The 10528-nt window shown below is 50.9% G+C and overlaps 2 protein-coding genes across 2 annotated transcripts; one reads left to right on the forward strand and one right to left on the reverse strand.

Annotated features, from left to right (window-relative positions):
* The first annotated feature begins 480 nt into the window (after positions 1–480).
* POLR2I (RNA polymerase II subunit I) lies at positions 481–6053 on the forward strand. The gene is made up of 6 exons (XM_087940213.1): positions 481–655; positions 835–889; positions 1533–1606; positions 3146–3220; positions 4433–4484; positions 5868–6053. Exons 1-6 carry the CDS (start codon positions 597–599, stop codon positions 5928–5930), a joined length of 378 nt encoding a protein of 125 aa, XP_087796339.1. The 5' UTR covers positions 481–596; the 3' UTR covers positions 5931–6053.
* OVOL3 (ovo like zinc finger 3) lies at positions 5902–8289 on the reverse strand. Its single transcript, XM_026715346.2, has 3 exons — positions 7790–8289; positions 6899–7082; positions 5902–6409 (listed from the first exon to the last, which is right to left on the reverse strand). The coding sequence occupies exons 1-3, from the start codon at positions 8003–8005 to the stop codon at positions 6126–6128; spliced, it is 684 nt and encodes a 227-aa protein (XP_026571131.2). The 5' UTR covers positions 8006–8289; the 3' UTR covers positions 5902–6125.
* Between the last annotated feature and the right edge of the window lie 2239 nt (positions 8290–10528).

The raw sequence follows: 10528 nt of genomic DNA on the forward strand, positions 1-10528 counted from the left end.
CCCAGCCAGCTCTTAGTCCTTCCTCCTCCTCCTCCTCTTCTCCTTCCATCTTGCTCAGCATTATGGGTCTCTCAAGGAAGATGGATTCTTCAGCTCCTACAGCCTCCTTCTCATCTCTTTCCACTTTGCCCAGCATTATGGGCCTCCAAAGACAGATGGGTCCTTCAACCCTTCCATCTTCCTCCTCTTCTCCTTCCACCTTGCCCAGCATCACGGGGGTCTCAAGAGGGATGGGTTTTCAGCTCCTACAGCCTCCTTCTCATCTCTTTCCATCTTGCCCAGCATTATGGGTCTCTCAAGGGAGATGGGTCCTTCCACTGCCACTGAAGACCTCCACCTTGGGCACTCCGGAAATGACGTCAAAGCGGACGGGGCGTCGAGATGACGTCAACGTGCTGATAACATAACTGCCCTGGTGACGTCACCTCCCCAGATTCCGCTTCCTTAGGAGACGTTCGGCTTCGGGAGAATCGCGACCCTCGCGGCCTGCCGTAGACGAAGCGTCGCCAGAACCCCCCCCGAGAGTCGAGAATGCGCCTGCGTAGTCGTCTCAGACGCGTGCGCAGTGGCGCCGGAGACCGCTCGGCGCGGTTGCCATGGAGTCGGAAGGGGCCTACGAGCCGGGCTTTGTGGGAATCCGCTTCTGCCAGGAATGGTGAGCGGGGCGGGGGGTCAGGGAGAGCCCGGACTCATTAGAACATGGGAGCGGTAGTCCGCCCCGGCTTCTCCGCGAGGCCTTGAACCGTATTTCCCCCCCTCCCCCTCCCCTTCGCCCGCTCTCCGGGCCTGTTTTTCGAAAGGCCTCACCGCCGTTTCTTGCTCCTTCTCTCCCAGCAACAACATGCTGTACCCGAAGGAGGACAAGGAGAACCGGATCCTGCTCTACGCGGTAAGTGGGGGAGGCCTGGCCCGCCCAACAGGCGCGGACTTCCATCTCCCAGCATGTTCCTCTCCGTGGGCACCTGGCTGGCTCGCTTGGGGGATTCTGGGAGTTGAAGTCCTGGCCCTTATTAAAGGGGGTGGGGGGCGAGGTTGAGAGGCCCTCACCGACCCAAGGAGCTTGATGGGTTAGAAGCCATTGGAAGGGCACAGCCAGACCCCGCTTCCCTGAAAATCTGGGATGGGCCTGGAAATTGGTGTGTGGGTGTGTGTCTCAGCCTCTCTTGCCCCACTTTGAGACACTTTGCCTGGACCTGCTTCTCAAACTTGTCCCCTTTAAGAGTCCCAGAAGCCCCCAGCCTACACGCTAATGAAGTTGAAGATGGATGGACTACAACTCCCAGAGTTCCCCAGCCATTCTGCCCTCCTGCTACGGGCGTGGGGGTGCGTGGGAGCTTGACCTATCCGTTTCCCCATGGAAGCCATTGCTGGGGCTGCCCGTCCCATGGAAGCGTTTGGACTCCGGGGCCTCCCAAGCGCCATCAGCCATCGGAGCTTGCGTGGCCACCTGGCCGAGACACCTGGGTGGTGACCGGGCCTTACACCTTCCTTTTTTTAACCCTTCTCTTCCTCCTTCCCTCTCTCTCCGCCAGTGCCGGAACTGCGACTACCAGCAGGAAGCTGACAACAGCTGCATCTACGTCAACAAGATCACCCACGAAGTGGAGTAAGTCCTAATGTCAACTCAAAAGTTACTCCTTTGGTTTTTTTGGTACTGCCAGCAGAAAGGAAGCGTTTGGACTCCGGGGCCTCCCAAGCGCCATCAGCCATCGGAGCTTGCATGGCCACTTGGCCAAGACACAAGGATGGTGACCGGGCCTTACACTGCACCTTCTTGCAGTGCATTCCTTAAATGCCTCAGATAATCGCCTTGGCAGCCGAAGCTGTTGGTGCGCAAGATTATTACTGGAGAGCATGATTGATGACTCTGGGCTATGGATGTGTCCCATTGGAGAATATACATCCAGGGGATGGGAGGGAAGACCAGGGTCAAGGGGGAAATGAATGGTGTATTTTAGTGTTGGCTGCACACAGCTAACGCCGACATGGCTAACTCCTAATAAATCATCCTTTTTTTTACTGTGAGGGATGCGGCTAGAGACTTATGATTTGAATGGGGGTGGAGTTGTTGGAGCCCTGACACCTGGGGGACCCCAGAAGAAGAAAAAAATTACTCGGTGGGGGGAGAAGTTTGGGGAGGAACCCCCCTCCGTGCCCCTCAGACTGAGGGGGGAGGCCGCAGGGTCACCCCCACCGGCTCTGCTCTGCCCTTGCAAATTGTGAAACCGGGTGCCCCCCAGCTTCCAGGTGCAATCCAAGGCACTGGGCGTTAGCCTCAAAATCTTTTTTGCGGTTTAAGCCCAGCATTGTTTCTGCTCAGTTGTTTGTACCCCTGCTATCTGATCACTGTGGGTACCTTCATCTAGGGATGTGGGCTGGCAAGGAGAGCCTCACCTGTGGTGGCACCCTCCCTTTGGGGCATCGTTTCCCCAGATTAGATTGACCCCGCCCTAGTTGGTCTTCCCTAAGGCCTTGAAAAGTTGGCTTGGTGGTTGAGCCTGGGACCTCGGTGTTGGTGAGAGCCCATGTCTAGGTTATAACATAAGACTGATTAGATCCTGTCTGGCTGCTGTTGTTTTTCTTAGAATAACACAGTTGGAAGGGACCTTGGAGGTCTTCTAGTCCAACCTCCTCTTTTTTTTTTATGGTATATAGGTTGTCTTCAACTTACAACCATTCTTTGAGTGACTATTTAAAGTTGCAACAGCACTGAGAAAAGTGACTAATGACCATTTTTCACACATACAACCGTTGCAGCCTCTCTGTGGTCACATGATCCAAATTCAGACCTTTGGCAACTGGCTCGCATTTACGACAGTCACAGTGTCCCGGGTGTGTGTGTGTGTGTGTGTCACGTGTTCCCCTTTTGCAGCCTTCCAACAAGCAAAGTTAACAGGGAAGCCAGATTCAGTTAACGACCGTGTTCCTAACTTGACAACTGCAGGGGTTCGCTTAACAACAGTGGCAAGACAAGTCAAACGGGGCAAAATTCACTTAACAACTGCCTGCTTAGCAGTAGAGATTTTGGGCTTAATTGTGACCATAAACCGAGGACTATCTGGTATTTCCTATGATTGGATTGATTTTATTTGTTGTAAACCAGGCCACCCAGGTTAAATAAATAAATCTAGTATTTTGCTTTCAGTGAATTAACACAGATCATCGCGGATGTCTCCCAGGATCCCACTCTGCCCCGGACGGAGGATCACCCCTGTCAGAAGTGAGTATTAGTTGCTTTAGCTTAAAAAAAAGTCTTCTGATGGTGTTCTGACCCAAACCCTTTTCCAGTAAAATAATAACCAAAGGGAACAGAAACCTTTTAATGAGTCTAACGAATCCCTGGTTAAAAGGCTGCAGCAAACTAATAAACTTTGATAAGCACAAACTGTGCAAGACAGCCAAGAATCACAGATAAGAAATATTTCACAACACAAGAGTCTTCAAGTACCAACTTAAGATACTGGAATGTCCACGAGGCTGAGTTTCAAAACATCTTTGCTTCCTGCAAAGAAGGTTCGTTTCACAGCTAGCTTTTATCTTCTTGAAGGAGCGGCCATTACCTTGCAGCCTTACTCCCGAGTCACCTGTGCTGTTGCAGCTGCTCTTTCCTGTGAGCAATCCTGTGTGCACGCGCACTTGGCACAGGCTCCTCGGGAACCTCCTCATCGCTGCTGCCAGCCCCCACAATCTCTGAAGGCAGCAGTCTACTCCCTAATGGTCCTGGCCACTCACCTGAGTGCTCGCTCTCCTCAGCCGTCCGCACCTGCTGCCAGCTAACCACAACAGATGGAGGCACGTGGTAGAAATCAGCAGCTTTCTTCTAAAATTGTACCTGGCTGGCTGGGGAATTCTGGGAATTGAAGTCTGCACTTCTTAAAGTTGCTGAGGTCGAGAAACACTATTCTAAAGCTTGAAAGCGAGAAGAATTTGGGGGCTTTCTTTGAGATTTTATCCTGAACCAGGCTGAGGGGCTGGGATTCTGTCCCTCAAAAAAAGAGACCTTTGCAAGCAGCACAGAAAGGGGCCAAATTTGGAGGGTGAGGGAAAAAAAAGATTTGGAAATTGGCAGAAATAGTTGGGGATGGACAGTAAGTCCATTCAATGTGTAGAATGGGGAAGGAAGTGTGTTGTGTTTATTTTCATAGTCATAATGTGCACTGAAGATGGTATTTAATTTCGTTGCGCGAGGTGCAGTGACAATAAAGCAAACTAAACTCTGAAAGTTAGAATACTGCTGACTGCCCCAATCCAACCTTCCTATCCGGGTGACCCACTGCAGAGTGAGCTTGCAGCCTGCCCAGGCATCATGTGTATGTGTGTGTGTGTGCGCACACCCAGGTCCAGTTGATCAAATGGAGACCGGAGAGAATTCCACCAGCCACGTTCTGCATTTGTTTCCCTACCTTGCTTGACGCCTGGTTTTGCCTTCCAGGTGTGGCCACAAAGAAGCCGTCTTTTTCCAGTCTCACAGCGCCAGGGCTGAGGTAAGAACAGGTGCCCTTTTAACTTAAGGAGGGTGGTGGAGGGTTTCGCCTTAGGACGACATCGCTCTGAAATGCCACGATGGGCCTTTTGCTGCCCCAAGAGACGTTGTCATCGCAAACCTGGATGCCTTTGGGGCCAAGTCTGACTTGAGTTTTCAGTTGATATAATGGGAGTGAAAAGTGTTCAGCCTGGACTCTGAACAGAGATGTTTGTTTATTTGTATGCATCCCACCTTTATCCTTACAAATCGCTTAAGGTGGCGCACACATTCCACAATCCTTCCCCTTCCTATTTTTATTTTCCGCATAACAACAGTCCTGTGAGGTAGGTTGGGCTGAGAGAGGGGGATTGGCCCAGAGCCAGCTTTCATGCCTAAGGCGGGACTACAATTCCCAGCCTCCTGGTGTTTGGTCCAGAGTCACCCAGCCAGCTTTCATGCCTAAGGCGGGACTAGAACTCACCATGTCCTGGGGATTGGCCCAAAGTAACCCAGGCAGTTTTTATGCTGAGACTAGAACTCCCTGTCACCTGGTATCTTAACCTCTAGCCCAAACTTTCCAGGATTTGGAAATGCAGAATTTTCAGGTTTTGCTATTGGAGGCCCTTCCAGGCGGTCTCAGCCTCAACCACCCCCCCTCTGTGACCCTTGTGGGCAAGAGGGATGGTACCCCAACTAGTCTAGAGAAGACCGGATCAGAAAGAGCTGATTTAGGCGCCCGCTGGAGATCCTTTGCTTCTGTCATGCCCTTGCTGGACTCTGATTCTGAGGGGGAAATTTAGCACCTGACTGGGAGTGGGAGTGTTGCTCCGGTGGCTGTGGAAGACATGGGGGAAGGGCACAGTATGGCTGGGTATTCAGAGGAAGACCCAGGGCCATCCCCTCTTCATTCTAGGGCACGCAGGGAGGAACGGAGAAGGGAGCAACCTGGCTTACAGGAGAGAAAAGGGCCCTGATCCCCTTCATTAGTTGCATCTGGGAGAACAGGATATAAGAAGGGCGTTTGCACACAGCTCCTTGCTGGAAGCAAAGTGTGCATTATCTTGGTCAAGGCTTATCTGTGTTCTGGCGTCCTCCCAACTGTGGGTGCTGCGTTATCCTTTGAAAGTCTGCAATTTATTATCCTGGCCTGCCATGTTAATTACTTCAGTGTCATTTGTGTTGGTTTTTTTATTTCTAATTTATCTGTACTTTGGACTGCATTTTTTCCCTTTGTAAACTGTTTTTGGAAGAGTTTGATCTCCCACCGAGGATAACTGGACATTGGAGGCCGAGTTGGAGGCATTAAAGGGAATTTATTCTACTTTTGTGACTGTGTTATTTTTGTTTCACGCTTTGGGTCATCACATGGCTGCCTTTCCCCCCACCCCTCTTTCTTTCCCAGGATGCCATGCGCCTCTACTATGTCTGCACAGCCCCCCACTGCGGTCACCGCTGGACAGAGTGAAACCCTCCGAGACGTCCTCTTCCTACCCATGATTCCCCCGCTGCGATTCTCCACTATTTATCCGTTCAGCCTGTCTGAATTGTCCTTTGTTCTAATAAATGATTTATTTTTCACAGAAAAGGCTGCAGCCTCGGCGTCTATTTTTTTTTAAAAAAACAACAAAACCAAAAGACACACCTGCCTGGCTTCGGCCTCTTATCTGAGCAGAAGGTGCAATTGGTCCTGAAAAGCTGCTGCTCCGGGCTCAGGGAAGTGGCCCCCCAGGTAGGGCCCGGCGGAGTGGCCGTGGCGCGCATGCCCATAGTACTCGTCACTGGTGCCGCAAGTGAAGCCGCACTGCTCGCACACGAAGAGCTTTTCCCGGCGTTCCCGGTAGCCATAGGTCTGGGGGATGCGGTGGATTTTCTTCAGGTGAGACTCCAGGGAGCAGCGCTGGGTGAAGCCCTTCTGGCAGAGGCAGCAGCGGTACGGACGGATGCCTGCGGGCAGCGACAGGCGGGAGTTTGCAAAGGTACATTTAGCGACCGTTCAAAGTTGGCCCCGTGAAAAAGGGGCTCAGGACTTGCATTTACGACCGTTTACAGCTTTCCCCAAAAGTGGCACCAATCCAAATTGGGGCGTTCGACAACCAGTGGGTATTTCTGACCATTGCGACCTTCCAAGAAGGCAAGTGAATGGGGGAAGCTGGATTCGCTTAACGGCCACTTAATTGTCGTGATTTGCTTAACAAAAAAAAAATCACAGTCGTGAAGTCGGGCCCAACTGGATAAACCACTGCCTTGCTTAGGGGTGCAAATTCTGCCCCCCCAATTGTGGTCATGCGAGCACCAGTTATAAACCACTTTTTTTTTTTCTTAGTGGACCTGCCACTAAGATCCACGGTCACTAAATGAACAGTCGTAAGTGGAGGTCTTGGCCGTAGCAGACGTAAATGTGTTTCCCTTCCCAGCTGGCCTGCCAGCCCTCACCTGTGTGTGTCCTCAGGTGCCTCTTGAGGTCGAAGGTGTCGTTGAAGCCTTTGCTGCAGTAGTGGCACCGGTGCCTCTTGACGGGACTGTGGCTCTTGCCGTGGCGGTTCAGCATGCGCTGCAGCGGGAAGCGTTTGCTGCAGACGGAGCACTGGAAGCCCCCCTGGGCGGGGAGACCCCTGCCCTGAAAAGAGGAGGGAAGGAGGGAGGGAGGGCTGGCACATGATACAGACCCAGGAAGGCTCCTAAGGTCCCCGAGGGACGAATTGACAGTATGCAAACCAGGTTGGTAAAAAAAACATAACAGATTTGAGCAATCAGGATTTGTTTGTGAGAATGGTGGGTTTGGAATGGAGAATCTCTGGCCCTCCAGATATCGATGGGCTGAAGGACTCTGCTTCCCGCACCATTGGCCAATTCCCTCCCTCCCTCTTCTTTTTTCCCTTTTCACCTCCCTCCTTTTCTTCCTTTTCTCCTCTTTCCCCTTCCTCCCTTTCTTTTTTCTCCTCTTTCCTTTTTCACCTTCCATCCATCCTTCCTCCTTCCCTCCCTTTCTTCCCTTTTCATTTTCCCTTTTTCACCTCCCTTTCCAAATATATATATTCCCCCCCCCACCAATCTACCAAAAGAACTCTGGGCAACAAACCAGGATCAAAAGATAATATAATTACCCAAATTAATTTGGAAAAAAAAAAGTCGAAGTTAAAACAGCCCCCCCCCCCCCAAAAAATCTCACCGTATACCAAATTCTCTGGCTGGGCCGACCCCCTAAAATGACCAAGGCTGAGGCCACGCAGGCATCCTGTGAAGAATCTCCCCCTTGACTTACGGAATTTGCTAAGCTCCCGAATCCAGTTTTCCCGGGGTCTTTTCATTCTGGGGTGGCCTTACCTTGTTGGCCGGGGGATCCTTTCCCACGGCCGGTGGTTGCGGATAAACCAGGTTTTGGAGAAAGCGATGGGGGGCGTCTCCTCCATCCCACTCGCTCCTGCTGCTGAGGCTGAGGTTTGGGTGCACGAGGGCTGGGGCCGCTCCGCTCTCTAAGACATCGAGGGCGCCAACGAGGACACAGTCAGGGCTCCAGTAGTTGCCCCCATTTTTAATCATGAGTCTCTAGCCGGATTTTCAAAGCTTCGATATGATTTATTAGGAGTGAACATGCCAGCACTGCCTGGGTGCAGCCGACTCTGAGACACATCATCATTCATTGTCACCCTTGACCCTGGTTTTCCCCCCACCCCTTCTGGGTGTATCGTAATTCATATTCTCCAACAAGACACATCCATAGCTCAGAGTCATCAATCATGCTCTCCGGTTAGAAACTTCGGTCACCTAGTTACTATCTTTGAAAACATTTATGGAATGCACTTTTGGTTTTTGCAAGCTGCTGAACTGCTCGCCCCTCCCTTTCTGTTGGCACCTCTAAAAAACCAGAGAAATATTTTATGAGTTGACAGGCGCTACGTTTAGTGGCTTTTGCAAATACAGGCAGCCCTGAACTAACAGTCCGCAAGTTACAACGACGCTGACGAAAGTGACTGACGACCAGTTTTTCACACGCGTAACGATGGCCGCGTCCCCATGGTCTCATGATGAAAATCCAGGGCGCTTGGCAGCTGACTCGTATTTATGACGGTGGCAGCATCCCGGGGTCACATGATTTCCTCTCCTGTGACCTTCTTTACAAGCCAAGTCCACGGGGAAGCCAGATTCCCTCAAGAGCTGCAGTGATTTACTTAAAAACTGTGGCCAGAAAGGTCGTAAAATGGGGCAAAACCCACTTAGCAGAATTGGCCGTGGACGTTTTGGGCTCAAAATTGTGGTTGTTAAGTGGAGGACGAACCTGTAGAGCAGGGGTCCCCCAACCTTGGCCACTTTTAAGACTGGTGGACTTCAACTCCCAGAATTCAACTTTAAGACTGGTGGACTTCAACTCCCAGAATTCCTGAGCTAACATGACTGGAGGAGGAGGAATTCTGGGAGTTGAAGTCCACCAGTCTTAAAAGTAGCCAAGGTTGGAGACCCCTGCTAGAAGGCATCTCCGTGGATATGCTAGGAAAACTCCCTTGTGCTCTCGCTCTCTCCGCTGGCAGTTCTTCCCCAACGGGCCGCCTTCCGGAGGGCGGAGTCCCTCATTCCCATCATCCTCCGCCAACATGACCGTAACGGCCACTGCTCAGAAAAAAAACACTATTCTAGTAGTTCACCTACCTGGTACGTACAAGTCTCCCCGGAGCCGGTCGGGGATGTCCCCCCAGTTCCGTGTTCCTGGCGGTGCCGATTTACGGTGTTTTATCAGAAAGGACTTCGGCATAGCTGGTTGGATGCCGGGTTTGGGTTTCTCCCAGGATGGATGTTCAGATGGACCAACGCGTTGAGCAAGATGGTGAAGACCGACAATGGAAGGTCCTTAAGGTAGACACTTCATGTCCAGGAAGAAGAAACTACCTTTTAGGGTGCTCACCCCCGTGCCTAAACCTGGAGGTCTCCTTCCGTACCAACTTATTTCTTCTTGTAAAAGAACATCAGAGTTGGAAGGGACCTTAGAGGTCTTCCAGTCCAACCCCTAGGTTTAGCAAATCTACAATCTGAACTTACTCCCCAACAAAAGTCCGGCCTATAATTTCAAACAATTTGAAGAGCCAGCGTTACCAAGAAACCCTAATAAAAATTTTAAATGCAAACTGTTGCTTTTTTCTTTCCAAGTCAAGGACCCCAATTCCTCCCCAAAAGAATAGGAAAGACTCCAGAAGTGACCATGCTAATTGTCCCTCATCCGGCAAAGTCCAAAATCTCAACACAGTCCCGATGAGCAGGAATGATTCTGTGGGTGGGCAATTTAAAAGAGCAACTCTTGATATCCTGACAATTTGCATCTAAATTGGGGTGGGGTGAGGTGGGGAAGAGGACATCTCATCGCACCTCTTTTGCATACTGGGCGCTTCTAATTACAATTGACTTACAGCAGCTCGCATTCAATCTATGCAAATCTTGCTATTTAACTCTGGAGAGTAGCGTTAAGGTCAGTTATCCATCCCTCTGGCTGCCACCGGGACAGGAAAGTCATCTTATCGTCAAAAGCTGTGACAAAAATCAGAACATGAGAAGACCAGCTAAGCCTTCTGCCACCAGCAGCACAACAGGCCGGAAATGTTCAAGCCCAGAACATTTGATAAATTAGCAAAAAAAAAAAAAGTGACAAGCACAGAAATATAGTTCATTGTGCGACAGAAACCGAACCTTTGCATTACCAACGCTTGTCCATCTTAGCAATTTTAAGAGGTGCCGATTTCAATTCCTGGAATTCCCAAGCCAAGGATGCACAAGGGACCCTTTTCCTCAAGGGTCATCTAGCTGAGCCTAGCCACTCTCTCTCTCTCTCTCTCTCTCTCTCTTTCTCTTCTACGGGGCTGGGAAGGAAAGTCGGCTTAGGCCAAACATTGCGGGGAAATGAAGCCAAATTTTGTTTGCAAATCAAACTGGGATCCCTGAACCAGATCATTAATCCAGTGGAACTCGGGGTTGTTGAGTTGGGGAGCCTCGTGTCCCCAAGATTTTCCTTCCTGCTGCTTTGCGCTCGAAAGCAAACAGGTCTCTCTTTCCAAACAGCGCCAGATTTCCATGTCCCGC

This window comes from Pseudonaja textilis, chromosome 10 (assembly GCF_049901715.1).
Source record: "Pseudonaja textilis isolate UNSWEBS1 chromosome 10, rPseTex1.2, whole genome shotgun sequence".
NCBI classification, from domain to species: domain Eukaryota; kingdom Metazoa; phylum Chordata; class Lepidosauria; order Squamata; family Elapidae; genus Pseudonaja; species Pseudonaja textilis.